The sequence below is a fragment of the Sander lucioperca genome, chromosome 21 (genome assembly GCF_008315115.2).
Source record: "Sander lucioperca isolate FBNREF2018 chromosome 21, SLUC_FBN_1.2, whole genome shotgun sequence".
In the NCBI taxonomy this organism is placed as follows: Eukaryota; Metazoa; Chordata; class Actinopteri; order Perciformes; family Percidae; genus Sander; species Sander lucioperca.
Window position 1 is genome coordinate 699,126 of NC_050193.1, and position 23,476 is coordinate 722,601.

A 23,476-nucleotide genomic window follows, 5' to 3' on the forward strand; every position below is an offset into this window, starting at 1 on the left:
AACCAATCCCACTCCTCATGCCTAAACCTAACCCATCCAATCAGAGACAGAGTAGGGCAGGACATTTCTTCACCATCCTGGGAAACAAACAATTGGCTCCCAGGACAGCACAATATTGTTTCATACTTTTTAATTAAGATAGGATCATATGAGCCTGTATTTGGTTTATAAATTATAAATAAATGATATTGCTATAATGAGGGTTTGGGCTTTTGAGTGCAGATAATGTGAGTCTATGCAGGACTCTGTCTGCAGCTGCTGATTTACAAGAAGTCACATGACTGACAGGAACTGAGCTGCAGGTTAACGCCCAGAGATAAAACTCTGCTGCAGACAGAGTTACAAACACAGAGCCTGAACATCCATCTTCTTTTCAACCGTTATTTAGACACAACAGGACTTTCAGAAACAAGTCACAATCTATTTTTCTTTTTTGCTTCTCATGCTGCAGATGTTTATGTCAATATCATAGTGTATACTTTATAAACCAGGGGTTTTCAAATTGGGTGAATGTGAGCCTCCCCTTAGAGTAGGTAAGGACAGCTGAGCCCCCCCTTCCCCAAAATCCCGTCCGCCTGCCCTAACTCACACAAGCCTCTGCAGTACATGCCATCTTTTGTGTGTCCCAGACAATGATAAGTTTCAACAACAACTGATAAAATGTAAATATTTTTTATATTGTATTTGAAGACATTTTATTTCCACAACTTTTTAAAAAGTGCATTCATAAATGATTCTTTGCAACAGCAAATCATTTCTAACTTCATGCAGGCCTAATTGAGGCTACTTTTAAAATCACTGAACATCAGTGGGCCTATCCACAAGTCAACAAAACATGCTTAATATGTGTTATGATGGGGTCAACCCCCTGAACCCCCTGAACATTTTGACATCAAACACTTAATTTCCTGCATTCTGGTGAATTTGTATGCACCTATTTCTACCTTTTTCTGAATCAATATGCTGGAAATGTCTTTATGTAAAGGGAAACAGATTACAATCAAAATCTAAAAACATAATGGAATATTTAGCAGTAAGGCTCTGAGGCATTCTGTATTACTTTATCTATTTATTCTCCTGTAGATCGACTTTTCTAATTCTATCTGAGTCAGCACACATGTAGCCTAGCATCATTTACTCCTCCCTCCTCTTTTGCTTCTTTTGTTGGGGAAGTAACCTCCTTAAATGTGCATATGACCTCAATGATACATTATTCATTTTAATTTATTAATAAACTCCTGGACTGTAATATTTCAGATGTTTGAGCAAGATTTCTGCTCATGTCTAAAACTTTGTGCACATTCACATTCAAATATATCTCATCCCATCTGTGTTCTCTGAGGTTTGGAAGAGTTGTGATATTTTGAGAAAAATAAAGTGATAATAGGCTATTACAAGAATAAAGTCACTATATTTCAGAAAATAATCTACCTGCACCGTAGCCTGCTGTGCATTACGTGATTGCTCTGCTGATACGGTAGATCTCAGACCGTCTGACAGACTCAGAGCCACGTTTGGGTCTCTGGTCTCTGAATGAGACAAAGTTTGGGGAAGTGGCTGTACGTTACTCTACATCGGAGGTGGAAAACCAAAACTACGGCAGAAATACACGGAGCTCAAACGGGACACATACCGCAGCATGTCGACAGCAGAGCGCATCCATAAACCTGAACCTGCACAGCTTTTTACAGTGAAAGTGGACACTAAGCGACGTCCGGTTTCACATTTGTCAGTCAACTTTTCAAAATACATTCGGGGCTGAAGCCCCGGCAAAATCAGCTGATGCCGAGTCTGTCAGTGGAAACAATGAGGCCGCGCTTTTGATGCGCAGAGGTGTTGGATGCGGGGCTGCACTGCAGAGAGAAATAAACGCAAGTCGTCCTCCACCTGCTGCCAAACCCGCACTCACACAAGTAGGTGGAGGTGAAGGGGATTAGGGCTTTCATAGCCTTAGTGGAGATCTGGGGGAACTCGCTCTCCACAGACAACCATAACGCGTGATCGGCATTTCTCCCGGTCTCTGTCACACTGCAGCAGAGGTGCAGCCTCGGACCCCGACCAGGTGAAACCTAACTTTAACTCAGGATCATATTTCCTTTCGTCATATTTTTTTGCTGGGTCCTGTCTCCTCCCTTAATGCTGACTTCTGTTGACTTGGGACAAGGAAACGATGCACTTTAAAGCTAATACACGCACGCACAATTACAGATATCAACAGAGCTGCATACAGTTATTTTTTCTTCACGTGTCGCGCCTCCCCTGTAGCTCTTTGGCGCCCCCCAGGGGAGGCGCGCCTCACCTATTGAGAACCCCTGTTATAAACCTTATGATTTCACAGTCACAAAGTGCTCTCTGAACACACTTCTGCATGTTTAATGCATTTGAGGAGTTTATGGATTGTGACTCTAGATCTTTTGTGTTTAAACAACTAAAGATTGTTCTTCATAAAACAGTCTAAAATCATTACAGATGACACTCCTATTTGTACTTTTCTGTCGGCTTGGAATTTTATTTTTGGTTAATCAGTCAGCACTTTAGATAACGTTCATTTGCCTTTTCTTTGGCTAAACCAAAATGTAACCCCATGTCTATAGAAATAAATAAATAAATTAAAGCTCAATAAAAATGACTAAAAATAAACTCTTGACAGGTGTGACAATGCTGCTGGAGTGACCTCTTTTAAATGTCTTTGTGATTGTACACCTTTCACTGATGTTGGCACCCAAGCCTTATGACGTGCTACGTGTAGGCTGTGGAAACAAGGTTGTTTGAAGGAAACAACCTTGTTGAACTTGTTGAGCGCAGAAACTTAAATATTTTATAGTGTTATAGTTTATGAAATAGTTAAACCAGAATTGCTTTACAGAATGTTTACACTTTAAAAAAAGGTTGGGTGTGAAAATTCATTCTTGACCCTAGAATATGGTCCACTGGGTGCTGTATCATGTATTTTCATGTTCTTTCTTCATTGTGATGTATTAGTTAAACTCTGACTTTGTTCTTTCAGACTTGATCTCTCAGCTGCAGTTTTCTGCTCTCTGGTGCGAGGATCAGGAAGACACAGAGACCTCCATCATGACCACCTCTGACCAGCTGCTGAAGCAGATGTTCTCCTGGATCGAGCAGAGGGAGAGCTGTGCAGAGCAGTTGAAGAAACTGGCCCAGGAGCTGGAGTCACTCAGAGAGAAATGCAACGCCAGTGAACGTGTTGGCAGCACAGTGGCAGTGGCAGGAGCTGCATCTCTGATCTGGGCCGGCGTGGCCACTGTGGCCACTGCCACTGTGGCCACTGTGTTGACCGCTGGACTAGCTGTTCCATTTTTAATATTTGGAGCAGCGTCTTCAGGTTTAGGAGCTGCTGTATCTTTGGGTACTAAAAAAAAACTCACGGAGCACTTCTTATCCAGCAACACCCTGAAAGAGGCGCAGAACATAGAACAGAAGAGCAACGAAATTGCAGAAATAATCCAGAAACTGTTCCAGCAACTGAAAGAGGAGGGGAAGAAAGAGTATACCATCTCTGACCCAAATAAACTGGACCAATATGTCATGGCTGAAATCCTGGGAGCCATGGCTAGACAGAGTTTAATCCAGGGGCTGATCAATTTCCACAAAGCAGGTGCAGGACAGGGGTTCAAGGACATCCTCAGTAATCCTGCATTGATTGATGGATTTATTGATATTATGGGAAAGTTCACACTTAAATTTAGTGGAGAAAAGTTGTCACCTTTGATTGCTAAAGGAGTGAAGAAACTCATCAAAAAAGTGTCTCCAACTGCATTTAAAGCAGCCATTAAAGGAGGACCCATGGTAAGAATATGCATCATGTATTGTTACATTGCTACGCAGTAAATCACACAAAAATATATTACAAGTATATTATAATTTTGTTTTCCTGATTGACAATTACAGATTTACTGTATTGAAAGTTTATATAAATGTTCATGTATTATGTGTTCATGTATTTTCCTCAGAGCTGACAGTCTGATAATATTGAACATTAATCATGTATTATTCCATATTCATGATCAGGTTGTGGGAGGAGCTGTTGGAACGGGGTTTGCACTTTCTGATGCGATTGACAACTGCAAAGAGCAGATCAAGAAGAATCATGTGACTGAAGCGAGCCAATCACTGAGAGATACAGCTGATGCTATTCTAATGATGACCCAGACACTGAGAGGACAGTTTGATGACATGAAGTATGAAGTTTTCTGTCCCCCCTGTTTTCTTTCCACCCCAGAACACTTGACTATGTTATAATCAGTTATAAATATATAACAATATATGGCCATCCATGGAGCTTTAAGTTGGAACAGACTGATCATGTAGATGACCTGTGTGAAGCAGGTTATGTTGCACAAGTTTAAAGCTAAATCAACATTAGACCCAGAGCACCTATCAACCCCAAACACTCCAGCAACATGCCACCTAACACCCAGGGGGGGGGGGACAAATCCTCAAGAGGGGCTTTAGATTGTCAGATACCCTTACCTGAGGTAAAACTACAAAATACCATGTTTTGAACACCATTCTGTCCAGCAGACATACATTAGAAACAGTTTGATTATTACTTAATAGTTTTATAGAAATCTCATTTTATGTAAAAATTAGATTGCTGGCCATTGTCGTTGTTGGGGTTTCTTGAATGATAGTAACTGTAGATTCACTTATTTTATTCACAGGATGATGTTAAAGAAACTGGAAGAAGAAGAAAAGCTCAGGAGGAAACAGGAAGAAGAAGAAAAGCTCAGGAGGAAACAGGAAGAAGAAGAAAAGCTCAGGAAGAAACACGAAGAAAAAGAAAAGCTCAGGAGGAAACAGGAAGAAGAACTAAAGCTCAGGAGGAAACAGGAAGAACAAGAAAAACTCAGGAGGAAACAGGAAGAACAAGAAAAGCTCAGGAGGAAACAGGAAGAACAAGAAAAGCTCAGGAGGAAACAGGAAGAAGAAGAAAAGCTCAGCAGGAAACAGGAAGAAGAAAAGCTCAGGAGGAAACAGGAAGAAGAAGAAAAGCTCAGGAGGAAACAGGAAGAAGAAGTAAAGCTCAGGAGGAAACAGGAAGAGGAAGAAAAGATCAGGAGGAAACAGGAAGAAGAAAAGCTCAGGAGGAAACAGGAAGAAGAAGAAAAGCTCAGGAGGAAACAGGAAGAAGAAGAAAAGCTCAGGAGGACACAGGAAGAAGAAAAGCTCAGGAGGAAACAGGAAGAAGAAGAAAAGCTCAGGAGGAAACAGGAAGAAGAAGAAAAGCTCAGGAGGAAACAGGAAGAAGAAAAGCTCAGGAGGAAACAGGAAGAAGAAAAGCTCAGGAGGAAACAGGAAGAAGAAAAGCTCAGGAGGAAACAGGAAGAAGAAGAAAAGCTCAGGAGGAAACAGGAAGAAGAAGAAAAGCTCAGGAGGAAACAGGAAGAAGAAGAAAAGATCAGGAGGAAACAGGAAGAAGAAGAAAAGCTCAGGAGGAAACAGGAAGAAGAATAAAAGCTCAGGAGGAAACAGGAAGAAGAAGAAAAGCTCAGGAGGACACAGGAAGAAGAAAAGCTCAGGAGCAAACAGGAAGAAGAAGAAAAGCTCAGGAGGAAACAGGAAGAAGAAGAAAAGCTCAGGAGGAAACAGGAAGAAGAAAAGCTCAGGAGGAAACAGGAAGAAGAAAAGCTCAGGAGGAAACAGGAAGAAGAAGAAAAGCTCAGGAGGAAACAGGAAGAAGAAGAAAAGCTCATGAGGAAACAGGAAGAAGAAGAAAAGCTCAGGAGGAAACAGGAAGAAGAAGAAAAGCTCAGGAGGAAGCAGGAAGAAGAAGTAAAGCTCAGGAAGAAACAGGAAGAAGAAAAGCTCAGGAGGAAAGAGGAAGAAGAAGAAAAGCTCAGGAGGAAACAGGAAGAAGAAGAAAAGCTCCGGAGCAAACAGGAAGAAGAAGAAAAGATCAGGAGGAAACAGGAAGAAGAAGAAAAGCTCAGGAGGAAACAGGAAGAAGAAGAAAAGCTCAGGAAGAAACAGGAAGAAGAAAAGCTCAGGAAGAAACAGGAAGAAGAAAAGCTCAGGAGGAAACAGGAAGAAGAAGAAAAGCTCAGGAGGAAACAGGAAGAAGAAGAAAAGCTCAGGAGGAAACAGGAAGAAGAAGAAAAGCTCAGGAGGAAGCAGGAAGAAGAAGTAAAGCTCAGGAAGAAACAGGAAGAAGAAAAGCTCAGGAGGAAACAGGAAGAAGAAGAAAAGCTCCGGAGCAAACAGGAAGAAGAAGAAAAGATCAGGAGGAAACAGGAAGAAGAAGAAAAGCTCAGGAGGAAACAGGAAGAAGAAGAAAAGCTCAGGAAGAAACAGGAAGAAGAAAAGCTCAGGAGGAAACAGGAAGAAGAAGAAAAGCTCAGGAGGAAACAGGAAGAAGAAGAAAAGCTCAGGAGCAAACAGGAAGAAGAAGAAAAGCTCAGGAGGAAACAGGAAGAAGAAGAAAAGCTCAGGAGGAAACAGGAAGAAGAAGAAAAGCTCAGGAGCAAACAGGAAGAAGAAGAAAAGCTCAGGAAGAAACAGGAAGAAGAAAAGCTCAGGAGGAAACAGGAAGAAGAAGAAAAGCTCAGGAGGAAACAGGAAGAAGAAGAAAAGCTCAGGAGGAAACAGGAAGAAGAAGAAAAGCTCAGGAGGAAGCAGGAAGAAGAAGTAAAGCTCAGGAAGAAACAGGAAGAAGAAAAGCTCAGGAGGAAAGAGGAAGAAGAAGAAAAGCTCAGGAGGAAACAGGAAGAAGAAGAAAAGCTCCGGAGCAAACAGGAAGAAGAAGAAAAGATCAGGAGGAAACAGGAAGAAGAAGAAAAGCTCAGGAGGAAACAGGAAGAAGAAGAAAAGCTCAGGAAGAAACAGGAAGAAGAAAAGCTCAGGAAGAAACAGGAAGAAGAAAAGCTCAGGAGGAAACAGGAAGAAGAAGAAAAGCTCAGGAGGAAACAGGAAGAAGAAGAAAAGCTCAGGAGGAAACAGGAAGAAGAAGAAAAGCTCAGGAGGAAGCAGGAAGAAGAAGTAAAGCTCAGGAAGAAACAGGAAGAAGAAAAGCTCCGGAGCAAACAGGAAGAAGAAGAAAAGATCAGGAGGAAACAGGAAGAAGAAGAAAAGCTCAGGAGGAAACAGGAAGAAGAAGAAAAGCTCAGGAAGAAACAGGAAGAAGAAAAGCTCAGGAGGAAACAGGAAGAAGAAGAAAAGCTCAGGAGGAAACAGGAAGAAGAAGAAAAGCTCAGGAGGAAACAGGAAGAAGAAGAAAAGCTCAGGAGCAAACAGGAAGAAGAAGAAAAGCTCAGGAAGAAACAGGAAGAAGAAAAGCTCAGGAGCAAACAGGAAGAAGAAGAAAAGCTCAGGAAGAAACAGGAAGAAGAAAAGCTCAGGAGGAAGCAGGAAGAAGAAGTAAAGCTCAGGAAGAAACAGGAAGAAGAAAAGCTCAGGAGGAAACAGGAAGAAGAAAAGCTCAGGAGGACACAGGAAGAAGAAGAAAAGCTCAGGAGGAAACAGGAAGAAGAAAAGCTCAGGAGGAAACAGGAAGAAGAAAAGCTCAGGAGGAAACAGGAAGAAGAAGAAAAGCTCAGGAGGAAACAGGAAGAAGAAAAGCTCAGGAAGAAACAGGAAGAAGAAGAAAAGCTCAGGAGGAAACAGGAAGAAGAAAAGCTCAGGAGGAAACAGGAAGAAGAAGTAAAGCTCAGGAAGAAACAGGAAGAAGAAAAGCTCAGGAGGAAACAGGAAGAAGAAGAAAAGCTCAGGAAGAAACAGGAAGAAGACGTAAAGCTCAGGAAGAAACAGGAAGAAGAAGAAAAGCTCAGGAGGAAAGAGGAAGAAGAAGAAAAGCTAAGGAGGAAACAGGAAGAAGAAGAAAAGCTCAGGAGGAAACAGGAAGAAGAAGAAGAAAAGCTCAGGAGGAAACAGGAAGAAGAAAAGCTCAGGAGGAAACAGGAAGAAGAAGAAAAGCTCAGGAGGAAACAGGAAGAAGAAGAAAAGCTCAGGAAGAAACAGGAAGAAGAAGAAAAGCTCAGGAGGAAACAGGAAGAAGAAGAAGAAAAGCTCAGGAGGAAACAGGAAGAAGAAGAAGAAGAAAAGCTCAGGAGGAAAGAGGAAGAAGAAGAAAAGTTCAGGAGGAAACAGATAGAAGAAGAAAAGCTCAGGAGGAAACAGGAAGAAGAAAAGCTCAGGAGGAAAGAGGAAGAAGAAGAAAAGTTCAGGAAGAAACAGGAAGAAGAAAAGCTCAGGAGGAAACAGGAAGAAGAAGAAAAGCTCAGGAGGAAGCAGGAAGAAGAAGTAAAGCTCAGGAGGAAACAGGAAGAAGAAAAGCTCAGGAGGAAACAGGAAGAAGAAGAAAAGCTCAGGAGGAAACAGGAAGAAGAAGAAAAGCTCAGGAAGAAACAGGAAGAAGAAGAAAAGCTCAGGAGGAAACAGGAAGAAGAAGAAGAAAAGCTCAGGAGGAAACCGGAAGAAGAAGAAGAAGAAAAGCTCAGGAGGAAAGAGGAAGAAGAAGAAAAGCTCAGGAGGAAACAGGAAGAAGAAGAAAAGCTCAGGAGGAAAGAGGAAGAAGAAGAAAAGCTCAGGAAGAAACAGGAAGAAGAAAAGCTCAGGAGGAAAGAGGAAGAAGAAGAAAAGCTCAGGAGGAAAGAGGAAGAAGAAGAAAAGCTCAGGAGGAAACAGGAAGAAGAAGAAAAGCTCAGGAGGAAAGAGGAAGAAGAAGAAAAGCTCAGGAGGAAACAGGAAGAAGAAGAAAAGCTCAGGAGGAAACAGGAAGAAGAAAAGCTCAGGAGGAAACAGGTAGAAGAAGAAGAAGAGCTCAGGAGGAAACAGGAAGAAGAAAAGCTCAGGAGGAAAAAGGAAGAAGAAAAGCTCAGGAGGAAACAGGTAGAAGAAGAAGAAGAGCTCAGGAGGAAACAGGAAGAAGAAAAGCTCAGGAGGAAACAGGAAGAAGAAGAAAAGCTCAGGAGGAAACAGGAAAAAGAAGTAAAGCTCAGGAAGAAACAGGGAGAAGAAAAGCTCAGGAGGAAACAGGAACAAGAAGAAAAGCTCAGGAGGAAACAGGAAGAAGAAGTAAAGCTCAGGAAGAAACAGGAAGAAGAAGAAAAGCACAGGATGATATTGTGTGCGTGTGTGTCTTTGTTTGTGTGTCTGTGTGTGTGTATTACCTTTTATAACAGCTGACTCTGAGTCAGCCAATAGAAAAACAGAAGCATGCAACAGGACTGTTGTTTGCGACTCCTATTGCAGGACAATTAAAGGTGAATTAATGTCACTTTCTCTACCAGACTAACCTGACAATCCAAAGCAGCTAAGATACCAACAATCTCATTAAATATCACTTTCTTTGACTTTGCTTCTTCAAAATATGTATGTCAGTTGTAGAGCTTCTAAGATTATTTAGATTAGTTGTCAGCTATTAAATTAATCTTCAACTATGAATCAGTTTGAGTAATTTTTTTATGATTAAACAGGTAAACTTGTGTGATGTCAGCTTGTTGAATGTGAATATGTTCTAGTTTCTTTTCTCCTCTGAAACAGGAAACTGAATATCTTTTAAGACAATTACTGTGATTGATTTTAGGTGATATAACAGGCCAAACGGTTTATTTCTTTAGAATATATTCGGTTTTTTTGTACTTTTGTTTTGGTGAATTGTTAAAATACTCTGAGAGACTCCTGTTATGTTTTATTGGTAAGTTTAGATGGTAGTTTGTTTAAAATATGGGTAACACTTTATAATAATGGTACATGAATTATCATGAATTCCTGCATGACTTCATGCATGAAAAAGCCTGAATTCATTCATATTTCATGGACTATCAGTAAAGTACAAGGATTAATGCTATCTAATGCATGACTTAATGCAGGAACAATATGTTTATTAATGCATCAATTAAGGAATTTGAATGATCATGACTTCTGATTTATTAATGATGTTCATGTCTTCTTCATCAGGTAAATCTGTAGTTAAAGTGACAGAACAAAAGACTGTCCAGTCACAGCAGTGTACATATATTCTAATGAATTATAGTGTTATAATCATGATTAACTAAACATAACTTCTTCATTACATTATCATGTTGGTGGCTCCTGAAATAAAGTATTGACCTGGACCAGTCACAGCAGTGTACATATGTTGTGATGAATTATAGTGTTATAATCACGAAGTCATGCATGAATTCATGATAATTCATGTACCATTATTACATTGTTTTACCAAATTATGTTCTGATCAGTTCTGTTCTACCATGTTCTCCTTTCAGTTCATAGCCTGAGTTTGGTTCTGTTTAGTTGACTTATTTTATGGCCTCAGAACTTCTGTTGCTTTTAGATGCTTATGTAGTTCTCAATATTTAATTTTTTTTTTTTAATTTAATAAAGTTGTATGTTAATTCAAACTTTGAATCAGCTGTTTAGTCTGTGTTGACGGACTTCAGCAATGAAGCAGAGTAGAGTAAGGTTTTGTATGTATGTCATTTTAAATATAACTTATTGTAATATCAAATATAACTGACTGGTGAAGTAGGAAGACTGTTGTTTTGGGGGATATTTTGGCAGTTAGGTGGTCCCTAAGGTTTTTTTATTGGGTAAGTGGTCCTTGGTCTAAAGTTTGAGAAACCTTCACCTACTCGTCTGGGACACGAGTATGTTTCTCTAGGATGGCGAAGGCATGTCCCGCCCCACTTGGCCTTACTCTGCGTCTGATTGGCTAACCCTGGTGTTTACCCTAACCCTAACCAATCCCACTCCTCATGCCTAAACCTAACCCATCCAATCAGAGACAGAGTAGGGCAGGACATTTCTTCACCATCCTGGGAAACAAACAATTGGCTCCCAGGACAGCACAATATTGTTTCATACTTTTTTAATTAAGATAGGATCATATGAGCCTGTATTTGGTTTATAAATTATAAATAAATGATATTGCTATAATGAGGGTTTGGGCTTTTGAGTGCAGATAATGTGAGTCTATGCAGGACTCTGTCTGCAGCTGCTGATTTACAAGAAGTCACATGACTGACAGGAACTGAGCTGCAGGTTAACGCCCAGAGATAAAACTCTGCTGCAGACAGAGGTACAAACACAGAGCCTGAACATCCACCTTCTTTTCAACCATTATTTAGACACAACAGGACTTTCAGAAACAAGTCACAATCGATTTTTCTTTTTTGCTTCTCATGCTGCAGATGTTTATGTCAATATCATAGTGTATACTTTATAAACCTGATGATTTTTTGAAAGTGCTCTCTGAACACACTTCTGCATGTTTAATGCATTTGAGGAGTTTATGGATTGTGACTCTAGATCTTTTGTGTTTAAACAACTAAAGATTGTTCTTCATAAAACAGTCTAAAATCCTGTAGCTAAACGTGCAGTTTAGTGTCCCAAATACCCCCATACAATGTCCTTTATTATGAACCTGCTAAACCACCTGTTTAACAGGTGTTTGGGTTATGGTTAGGGGTAGGGCAACCTGCCTCAAATAAGACCCTCAACATTTGGGACACTCAGTTTGTGGAAAATAACTTGGGACACTAAACTGTACGTATACCCTATAATCCTTACAGATGACACTCCTATTTGTATTGTCCTGTCTGCTTGGGAACTTCATTTTGATTAATCAGTCAGCACTTGAGATAACGTTCATTTGCCTTTTCTGTGGTTCAACAAACATGTAACACCATGTCTATAGAAATAGGCCAATACAAAACGTCAAATAAACGTATAGTTAAGCCTGGCTGCAGTGTATGGAGCTAGAACAGTGACAGTAACCTGTGGTATTGAAAATACAAATTGGCATTGAAACAACAAGTATTGGCACTGAAAAATGTAAAAAAATATATATTATAAAAAATATAAAAACACAAACATCAAAAAGTAATAATCTCACAATGCTATTATTTTATTTCACTTTGACATTTGTTTGCATTATGATAGGTTTTTCAATGTCAATCTACATTTTTTCTTGATGTCTGTCTTTTTTCAGTGACAGTTTTTTTTTTTTACGCTGTCAGGATTTTTACAATGTCACTGGTTTTCACTTTCAACTTTCTGTCACTGTTTTGGCGTAGAGAGGAGGGGCCTGAGGGGAGGGACAAAGAGGGCGTGGTTTACAGGTAATTTGCATAGACTACTGGGAGAGACCGCAGCTCCACAGGAATCCTCACAGATCCATGTTATAACCACATATCTGCAAAGGCTTCCACAAGTTCACCTGGAACCTCCAAATCTAAGTAAGTCTGTTTATCTCTGCCATTTTTTTTTCACGTAGAAGCGGGCTGGTTTAGTGTTAACTTTAAATGTAGGCCTAAACTGTGCTGTTTTGGCAGAGATTAGAACTGTTCTCTTAATACATCCATGGTTAGCACACGTCAGCTAACTTGTGGCTAATTGTAGTTAAGTCTCCCGCCGGGGATGTCAATCTATCTTCTATAATCTAGTATTTATAATAACAGTAATTCCTGTCCTTTAGGAGTCCTAAGGCCAGTGTTATTGCTGGTGCACAACAAGGCTTGACTCGCTTGCGTCTCTCATTTGCTCTGTCATGGATGTATTAAGAGAACGAGCTCCGCTCTCTTTACCTGCCGGTAACACTGGCACGGAACCTTAATGCCCCTCCCCCATAACTCTCCTCCAATCACAAGTATAGCTGCTGACTGACAGGTTTCTAGGCAAATCACACACTCACTAACAGGCATAGCGCGTTCACTAACAGGCAGAAAATGTTCACTGACATCTCCTAAAACTGGGAGAACCCAGTTACTGAAAAACTGCCTTAGCTGAACATAACAGTTAACATTATCATGTGAACCAGTCCAGTACAGTATTTTTTAACTGTTTAACTTATAGTGTTAATCAGTCAAAAGTATTATCGGTTGAAGATTTACTTGGACATAAATGTATAAACTTGCCTGTAAACAAAAACAAGTATGTCTGTGGTATTTCTGGATTAAAGGCATAACCTTTACATTTCTCATCCGATTTCACTAAGTTGTGTATGATTACAGGCACCTTCGACTGGGAGGCAATTTATGGAGAGACTGCTGAGAAGGCTTCAGGAAGTTCGGCAACGTCAGCCTGTGGATTTTGACTATTTACACTTTTACACAGTGTTTTACACTTACACAGTTTTAAGTCATGAAATGGGACTTGTACCCTTTTGCATAGGCCAGTAGACATTAACCCTCATATGCATTATCATTGCATGTACTGTAATTTGTTATGCAATATAGAGTTAAATTCTTACTTGAATATATTTATGTTATTCATTGAAAAGGTACAGCTTTAACTGTTTTGCTGGAGTCCATACTGTAAATGCATGTCATGTCAAAAACTGTTAAGGATTAAAATCAGTACTACATATAAAGTAGTAGTGGTATTTGTCATTTTAAAATAACAACAAAATGGTTTTCCTGTGTTGTCTTGCCATGTTTATGTGTGAAGAATCACATAGTTAAGTGCAGTCTTCTAAAGCTATCCGCCATTGTCCTAGGAGGGAGTCACAGGGTTAATGGCTGCCCTCAGTTCTGCCATAGTCTGCGGCCTCAGAGGGCACTGGATGGGTGGGGAAAGTACTCCACTGGCAGACTCTTCTGTCACTCTGTCATGGTCCCCTTCCAAGAAAAGATCTTGTATATCCTGTACTTGACAAGTAATGTTAAAAGACTGCAGTTGCTTTTAGAATACTTCACAAAACAATTACACTTTTTTTTGTAAATTAAATGCACACTTTAGGTGCATTTGTTATGCACATATGGTCAGAATAAATATCCAAAACAAAATTTAAAAAAGGTTTAATTGAACATGCTGAAGCTGCACAGGGTCCTGGAGAAGTCTGGGGAAGTGTCATGGTCCCTCTGGAGGCCTGGTACAAATATATAGTGGGTACAAAATAAATGCAGACTGTTGGAGGGATGTAGTAAAGACTGTCACATCAGTGCACTATTAATTAGGGATCATTAGCATCAGCATGGAGCTTCAGATCAATGGTTTTGATCACGATAACAAACAAACTATATACAGAACAAGAACAATGAATACAACACATGTGGTTGAATTATGAAGTCAAATGTAATGAACAAGAGTTTTCATACTCAACATAACTTTCTTTTTTTAACTTTTAATTTTTTTATGATCAGTGTGATTTTTTTTATTTATTTTTTTTTTCATTTCCACACCAGGTATGTGTGTGTGTGTGAGTGAGTAAGAGAGAGAGAGAGAGAGAGAGCGAGAGAGAGGGGAGGGGGGCGGGGGGGACTGTGTTCTACGGATCAAATAGTCCGACGCTGTTTAAAAAAAAAAATCTCCGACAGGCAGAGACGCAACGCGAGTCTCATTCTACCAGCACCACGTCTGAACAAACCCCACGTTTACCAGAACTCTACTGGTTAATAAGGAAGTACTACAAACCCCACGTTTACCAGAACTCTACTGGTTAATATGGAAGTACTACAAACCGAACCGCTGAAAAAACCGAGAGAGAGAGAGAGAGAGAGAGAGAGAGAGAGAGAGAGAGAGAGAGAGAGAGAGAGAGTTGTTCTGTGTGAGTGAGCAGAGCGGGACACAGCAACACAATACATCTGTATGTGTGTAGGGGAGGGGCGCTGTGACGACTAGCCTATCACTGAACGCAGACACAGTCAACTACCCAATGAGGATTTTTATTCAATCCGAGCACAGATATTGACTCGTATTACTTGTATAATACTCGTACTCGGCAAAAGTTTCAGCCGAGTATCCGGCTCAACTCTAGTATTAATATCACTTTAAACCCCCAAGTGGGCTAGCTGATGTGGTATTAGCTAGTGTTAGCACTTGTTCAGCTAATCTCTGCCAAAACAGCACAGCTTAGGCCTACATTTAAAGTTAACACTAAACCAGCCCGCTTCTACGTGAAAAAAAAACAGGCAGAGATAAACAGACTTACTTGAGATTTGGAGGTTCCAGGTGAACTTGTGGAAGCCATTGCAGATATGGGTAATCTGTGAGGATGCCTGTGGAGGTGCGGTCTCTAACAGTATGCAAATTACTAATAAACCCTGCCCTCTTTGTCCCTCCCCTCAGGCCCCTCCCCAGAAAGTGACAGCGTAAAAAAAAGACAGACATCAAGAAAAAATGTAGATTGACATTGAAAAACCTATCATAATGCAAACAAATGTCAAAGTGAAATAAAATAATAGGATTGCGAGATTATAACTTTTTCATGTTTGTGTTTTATATTTCAGTTCAACATTTTTCAGTGCCAATATTTGTTGTTTCAATGCCAATTTTTATTGTAAATACCACAGGTTACTGTCACTGTTCTAGCTCCATCCACTGCAGCTCTGGTCTCTGCTTGTGGCTGGCTGCTGCTGGTCCTGTTCTCCTTAGTTTTGTTGGTTTCCATTTTGGTTTGTTTAGGGAGTTTGGTTTATCTTCATGCTTTGATCAAAGCATGTGAGAAAGAGGAGAAAGAGGAGTGTGTGTGTGTGTGTGTGTGTGTGTGTGTGTGTGTGTGTGTGTGTGTGTGTGTGTGTGTGAGATAAACTAAACTACATGAACAAACCAAAAAGGAAACCAACAAAACTAGTGAGAACAGGACCAGCAGCAGCCAGCCACTAGCAGAGTAAGTTTGATGTCAGCAGTAATTTATGGCTGATGCCTGTGTTTGATGAAATATATCCTGATACATTTTTCTCTTTATTTTAACATGTAGCTGATGTGAGAGGTTGGCCAGATTCAGAGCGCACCTTGTTGCTCCAGTGTGTGTTAGGCTACAGCCGCTTATTCTGTGTTGAGTACAGCTGACAGTTTGAGTTACGTGAAAGTAAAAACTGCTGTTCTGAAAGCATACAAGTTGGTTCCTGAAGCCTACAGACAGCGTTTTCAGTCCTGGGAACGTGAAGTTCCCATGTTGAATTTGGTCGAGAGTTGTTATCACACTTCAATCGTTGGTGCAATGCTGCTGGAGTGACCTCTTTTAAAGGTCTTTGTGATTGTCCTGGATCAATTTAAGAGTTCCATCCTTGGGCATTTTGCTACTTACTTAAATGAGCATAAGGCTATGGATGCACTGCCTGTTGAAGGGGTGTCTTTAATCCTGGGTAATGATCTGACTGGCAGCAAAGTTTGGCCTGATGGGGCCAATGCCCTCTGCGTTCAAGGCTGCGCCGTCTTTTTTTTTTTTTATAGTGGACCCAGAAAATGGTGCTGTTGAGCACCGCAAGCAGTTTACAGTTTACACGCTCAGCGTCAGGTTGGGGTTGAGTCCTCTCCAGCTGTGCAATTTAATTTATTTAATTTATAATTTATACTGTTTATTGATCCCCAGTGGGGAAATTAAAATTTACACTCTGTTTGTTAGAAATCACTTCACACAGGCCTGAAATACACACACATGCTCAGGACCTATTCATGCACTAATGGAGAGTGAGTGGGCTGCCAGCGCCCTGAGCGGTTGGGAGGGTACGGTGCCTTGCTCAAGAGCACCTGGCAGTGCCCAGGAGGTGAACTGGCATCTCTCCAGCTACCAATCTACACTCTGTACTTTGGTCCGTTAGGGACTTGAACCGGCGACCCTGCGGTTCCCAACCCAACTCCCTACGGACTGAGCTACTGCCACCCCCAAACTGAGCTACTGCCACCCCCAAAAGAGCCAAACTGAGTCCGGTTTCAGTTTCTCTTCCTGATTTTCCCTTGTCTGTTTCCTGCAGTGAGATGGTGAAGGAGCAACGTGCTGATCGATCTCTCGTTAAGTTTTTTTTTTTAAAGATTATTTTTTGGGCATTTTTAGGCCTTTATTGACAGGACAGCTGAAGAAATGAAAGGGGAGAGAGGGGGTAATGACGTGCAGCAAAGGGCCGCAGGTCGGAGTCGAGCCCGGGCCCGCTGCGTCGAGGAGTAAACCTCTATATATGGGCGCCCGCTCTACCAACTGAGCTATCCGGATGCCCATCTCTCGTTAAGTTGTTTGAGATTGTTCGTCCGGTGGGAGATTCCTGCTGCAGAGCTGCTATTTAAGCCTGGCTGCAGTGCAGCTCTGGTCCCTGTGTCAAGCAGCTGAAGAAACTGGCCCAGGAGCTGGAGTCACTCAGGGAGAAATGCAACGCCAGTGAATGTGTTGGCAGCACAGTGGCAGTGGCAGGAGCTGCATGTCTGATCAGGGCCGGCGTGGCCACTCTATTGACCGCTGGAGCAGCTGCCCCATTTTTAGGTTTGTTAGGAGCAGTGTATTCAGGTGTAGGCTTCACTGTATCTGTGGTGATTAAAATCACTGAGCACTTCTTATCCAGTGACACCATGGAAGAGGCGCAGAACATAGAACAGAAGAGCAACGAAATTGCAAAAAAAATACAAAAACTGTTCCAGCAACTGAAGGCGGAGAGGAGGGAGGCGAGTTTCTTCACAGACCCAGATGATCTGGACCGACACATCATGACTGAAATCCTGAGAGCCATGGCCAGACGGAGTGGACTGGATCGGAAGATCAACTTCCACATGCTTGATGATGAGCCACAGTTTTTCTTCGATGGACCAAGATCCATGGGGCTCAACCGGGTCTACTTCAGTACTCTAGTGATGGTTGGATTTTTGGGAATTTTAGCATTTTTCACATTTGAAGTTAGTGGGAAAAAATTTAAATTTTTGTTTGCTAAAGGAGCTAAATAACTCATCAAATGACTGTCTACAACTGCATTTAAAACAACCCTTAAAGGAGGAGCCAAGGTAAGATTCTGTACAGACATGTATTTCTACATACATTAGCAGTAAATCAGAAAAAAAAACATCCACATATAACTATGTCACAATTTTGTTTTCATGATTGGCAATCAATGATTTACTGTATTGACAGTTTAGATACATGTTCATGTATTGTGCGTTTATGTATTTTCCTTGGACCTGACAGTCTGATAATATTGAACATTAATCATGTATTATTCCATATTCATGATCAGGTTGTGGGAGGAGCTGTTGGAATGGCGTTTGCACTTTCTGAGGCGATTGACAACTGGAAAGACTTGATCGAGAAGAATCATGTGACTGAAGCGAGCCAATCACTGAGAGATACAGCCGATGCTATTCTAATGATGACCAAGACACTGAGGGGACAGTTTGACGACATGAAGTATGAAGTTTTCAGTTTACTAAAGTGTATTAAAGTAACCTAAACCTTACTCGGCGATTTTGGTGCCTACACTTAACTGTCACGTAGGTCTAACAGTGACCCTTTTGATCATTTTGCATCTTATTTGTAATGATCAAAAAGCCAGTGCAGACTAGCAACACTGTAGGATAAAATTGGGCCAGATCATTTACTATAAAAATGCATTTATTGCTGCTATAATTATTATTATTGCTAGAATATTTGGCCAGCCACATGGCCAAGATCAGGAAAAGTCGGAGTGCAAATGTTTTGAGTCTGGATTCAAGTACTACAGCACTGTGACCAAGCCCCCAGGAACAGCCCCATGTCTGGAAACAGCCATGGGCTTAGCGGCCAATGGTTTTTAACATGCACTAATGGCCTGGCCATGATGAACACACATAATGAACACGAGCAGACCCATGGGACTGCGCCCGGCTGAATCGCCCTGCACCGCAGGCTCTTATGACGGTTCTCCTGAGATCCTGTATGACACATCCGAGCGCTGTTTGCTGTAAAGACTGTAACGTGGATGTTACATTATTAACAACCGTATTGGGGCTAGTAGGTAACGTTGGCATTAGCTAGTATAACGACATAATGAATGAACGCGAGCTGCCCCGCGGGACTTAGCCACCCTGCACTGCAGGCTCATATGACAGTTCTCCTAAATTCCTGTAGCTGTAATAATGTCTATATGGATGTAAATCATCATGTGTATTAACTTATAATACATCAGAGGGTGCTATGCTTTAAAGCCTGTGACGTGGATGTAACGTAATACACATCTCTGTTCCCAAACTGCCGGGGCTACAGTTAGCTAGTAGCACAACATAATGATTACATCTCCTTGGTTCTCTTAATACATCCATTGTTTATATGATAAGCATTAAACAATGAAAACAATGAAAACACAATGTTTTGTTGTAGTGAATATTTAAGACGATGAACGTGTCTAGCTACTCGTTTTCCACTAGAGAGAAGCTCCTGAATGAGCATGTTGCTAAGACAACTCAAACTGTCGCTAGTGCGCATGTGTTTGATGTCAAGGGCCAGTCAACGTGGAAGATCAGGGTATTTTTCGAGCTCCATGACTGCTTAATGCACTTTTATGCAACTCTCATTGGAATGAATGGGGCTTTGTGCCGAACGCTGTATCCAGTTCTCTTAATACATCCATGACTGTGACCTACGACCAGATCCTACAATTGCTTAGTCAAATTCAGTTAGAGGCTAAAGCCAACATCATGCAAGCCAGCAACATTTCACACAAGTTCTTCCCAATTCTTTTACCGAGATCTCATTTAATTGTAAACATTTGTTTGCTGACCATCATTTTTGTTGTTTGTTTTTGTATGATTCTAACTTCAACTTCACTTGTTTCATTCACAGGAAGATGTTTGATGACATCGCTAAAAGTCAACAACAACACGAAGAAGAGCTTTCCAATAGGAAAAACAAGACTCAAGACTGTACAGAACAGCCAGAGGAAGAGGAGAGTGATGGTGAGGATGAAGGGAGCGATCAGGAAGAAGAGGAGAGTGATAGCGAGGAATAGACAGAAGATGATGAAAGGAAGCAGACAAAGCGTCATCGAAAGGAGACTCAAAGTGAAGAGGAGAGTGATGATGGGGAGGAAGGGAGTGATCAGGAGGAAGAGGAGAGAGATGGTGAGCAGGAAGGGAGTGATCAGGAGGAAGAGGAGAGTGATGGTGAGCAGGAAGGGAGTGATCAGGAGGAAGAGGAGAGTGATGGTGAGCAGGAAGGGAGTGATCAGGAGGAAGTGGAGAGTGATGGTGAGCAGGAAGGGAGTGATCAGGAGGAAGAGGAGAGTGATGGTGAGCAGGAAGGGAGTGATCAGGAAGAAGTGGAGAGTGATGGTGAGCAGGAAGGAAGTGATCAGGAGGAAGAGGAGAGTGATGGTGAGCAGGAAGGGAGTGATCAGGAGGAAGTGGAGAGTGATAGCAAGGAAAAGACAGAAGATGATGAAAGCAAGCAGACAAAGCGTCATCGAAAGGAGACTCAAATTGAAGAAAGAGAAGAGAGTAAAGAAGTGTTGGAACGGTGTCAGGATCAGAGAAGTAACAGCAGCACTCACGAGCTTGAGAACAACCAAACACCTCCTGCAGCAATAAGTGTGGCGTTGCTCAATCTTTGGTCTATGAATAACAAAACATCCTGCATCTTAGAGCTCATAACACAAACCAATCTGGACGTCTTTCTCTTAACAGAGACTTTCCTAAGAGGAGACACCGGAGACAGAGTCCTCCGGGAGGCCTCGCCATCAAATTTCAATTTTTATTATCAGGTGAGAGCTGGTAGAGGAGGGACAGCGATTCAGTTCACACAGGCATTGCAGGGTCAACAAATTCATTTTGACTTCCTTGACATAACGACCTTTGAATTTGTTGCAGCAGTTCTGCAACATGAGGAATGGGACGAACCTGTCCTTATTATTAATGTGTATCACAGACCGGGGTACAACCCGACCCAAGTCTGCACATTCCTGAATGAGTTTCAAGCACTGCTGGACCTTCTCATACTTCTCAACTACAACAGCATCATTGTGACCGGTGATTTCAATATCTGGGTTGATGTTGAAAATAGGTCCTCTACTGATGAGTTTGTTTGGCTTTTGTTGATTAACAATCTGGACCAGCATGTACGGGAGCCAACACACCGGGCAGGTCACTCTCTGGATCTGGTGATCACCAGAAATGTTGAAATCTTTGATCGCTTTGTCTTGAACAATGGAATATCAGATCATTACATAGTTAATTTCAACGCGAGGCCAGTGTCAAAAGATACGAGGGAGAAAACTAAAGAAAACATGGAACAGGACAAGCAGGTGAAGGAGGAATAGAAAGTTTATCAGGTTTAGAAAAATAGAGCAACTTCAACAGTATTATTGCAAATTTGGCTTTAAATAGTTTAGTTTAGAATTTGTAGAGCCCTAAGGCATCGCCCACGACGCCAAATGGCACCTCTGATTAATATTTAGATAATTTGATAACGGTTTAATGTAGCTGCTTACCGATTTTTGCTGCTAAAAGCTAAGGAGTTAGCCATCACGGGGTATCTTTGGTGTCTTTGTAGCCTTTACAGAAGATTTTCTATCCAGCCTGGAAGTTGTGCCTCTTTTCGGAGTTGTTCAGCAATAAATCCAAACGCTTACATCCAAGATTTATCCACTTGATGTCCATAATTTATCACGTTTTCGGTCATTTCTGCCGCTACCTCTGTGCTACCGTCTAGTATAAATCTCCCATGATGCTATGCGAGAGTGTGTTGACATTTTTCAACCAATGGGAAGGCAGGTCCTTCACACAAAGACTATGTAGTGTAATCACTCCAGGGAATCCGAGCGAGAACAAAGAGTAAAGTGAAAAAGAGCGATAACTCTGGTCTATTACCGTTCTACAGAGAAGAATGGCGTCACTGTTTAGAGATTTGGGATACATTTGGGCCTTTTTTGAAGAAATGTAAATAGTTTGTCGTTTATATGAGTTATAATGTTCATTATGTTTATTTTTGCACTGGATGACTCCAAATATATAGGAGAACTGTTGTAGACAATACAAATGCTTGTGTAGCATTGCTGTGTGTGTGATATCAATAAATATGACATTATAATTTTGATTATTGGCAAAAGTGTCTGGACTTTTTTTGAAAAAAATTTATATATATTTAGTCAACTGTATAAGTTATAATGTTTATTTTTTCACAGTTTGACTCCTAATACATATGGGAACTGATTTAGACAGGAGATTGGCTGTGTGTGATATCAATATATATCTGTGAGATTCATGTTCCGTTTTATTTATTTAATTGTCTTTAAGGTCATACAACCTTTTTTTACATTCAAGTGACCTCACTGCAGCACACATATTCTAATAGCCCAGTTTTTCCTGAAAAGAATGATGTTCATAAATTGACTGTAGACAACAATGTTGATGTTTTTACAATAAAGGAAAAAGAAAATAAAACCAGACGGACAAGGAATTGTAAAAATGGCCTCAGGGTGATGAGCGTTAAATGAAAGTAGCCTAGCTAATATTAAAGTAAGGTTAAAAAATCAAGTGCAAGAGGACTTGGTTAAAGGTGCATCAAAGATGTTTGGTGTGTGATCCAAGAGACTTCTTTAGATCTGACTGAACGGTAGGGAAATCCAGCTATTAAAGCTGTGTAGGGTCGTTGTCAAGATAAAGTTTGTTATTGTAATGACAGTCGTAATGATCATCTGAGACACCAGAGGCCAAGTCTGAGCGACCATTGTTGGCGTTCTCACATAAGGCCAAATGTGAGCATTTGTTTAGTCAGTGACACTTTATAAAATGGGGACATTAATTATCATGAATTCATTCATGAAGTACTTCATGAACTATCAGTAAAGTGCATGGATTAATAGTATCTCATGCACAACTTAATGCAGGAACAATACCTTAATTAATGCATCCGTTAAGGAATTTATAATGTAATAATAATGATGTTCATGTCTTCATCATTGGTATATATGTAGTTAAAGTGACCGGCTAAAGAAACGGAATAGTGTTGTAATCATAATTAACTAAATATTACTTCATTACTTTACTTTTTACTAACTTCGAAGTATCTGTAAACATGAAATGTCTTGACAATTTTTGGTTTGAGGGGGCACAGATGATTGCTGCATGTGCCACCATTAATCATATCTTATTTATCAACGTTAAAGATGAACCACAAACATGATGAAGTGATGAAGAAGTAATGTTTAGTTAGTCATGATAACAACACTACTATTCAGTTTCTTTAGCCTGTCTCTTTAACTACAGATGTACCTTAGAAGAAGATATGAACATCATTAATAAATCAGAAATCATGATGATTGAAACACCTTAATGCATTCATTAACGTATTGTTCCTGCAGTAAGTTGTTCACGAGATACATGAATGAACATGAATCCTTGTACATTACTGATAGGTCATGAAGTACTACTGCATGGATTCATGATAATTCATGTACCATTATTATAAAGTGTTACTGCTTAGTTTCGAGATGAAAGGACAGCATTATAATTAATGTTGCAGACCTCCTCCCTGTTAAGCGACGGTTTCTGTATCCGAGTGTTAATGCCTTCCTCGACAACTCCTTCAAACCATCGGTCCTGTCTGTCTAAAATGTTTACCTGCTGGTCCTCCAGAGTGTCCTTTATGCATAAGAAAAGAGTAAATAAGTTATAAGTAGATATTTAATTTAGTGTTTGAACTATGGAGCAGTGTTGCCATAGTTCTAGTTACCTAATTCACTCTGAAGGATTTTGTTTCTGATGTATTACTTCATATTGTTATACTTTACTTAGTGCACATTTTGCTGTATGAATTCTGAAATGTACTTTGGATGCTGTTCACACA

At 40.7% G+C, this 23,476-nt stretch overlaps 2 protein-coding genes and 1 pseudogene across 2 annotated transcripts in view; all 3 read left to right on the top strand.

The window, feature by feature from the left end:
- Positions 1 to 322: 322 nt before the first annotated feature.
- LOC116055156 (SE-cephalotoxin-like) overlaps positions 323 to 23,476 on the top strand; it is a 521,701-nt gene continuing 498,547 nt past the window's right edge. Inside the window, exon 1 of the mRNA XM_031306962.2 lies at positions 323 to 412. The gene's annotated coding sequence lies outside the window, so the exon portion shown is untranslated. The remainder of the gene's footprint in view (positions 413 to 23,476) is intronic.
- Positions 11,093 to 23,476, top strand: part of LOC116062301 — a 1,036,964-nt pseudogene continuing 1,024,580 nt past the window's right edge.
- Positions 17,551 to 19,701, top strand: LOC116055166 (pescadillo homolog). The gene is made up of 3 exons (XM_031306972.2): positions 17,551 to 17,667; positions 17,898 to 18,067; positions 19,478 to 19,701. The coding sequence occupies exons 2-3, from the start codon at positions 17,919 to 17,921 to the stop codon at positions 19,641 to 19,643; spliced, it is 315 nt and encodes a 104-aa protein (XP_031162832.1). The 5' UTR covers positions 17,551 to 17,667; positions 17,898 to 17,918; the 3' UTR covers positions 19,644 to 19,701.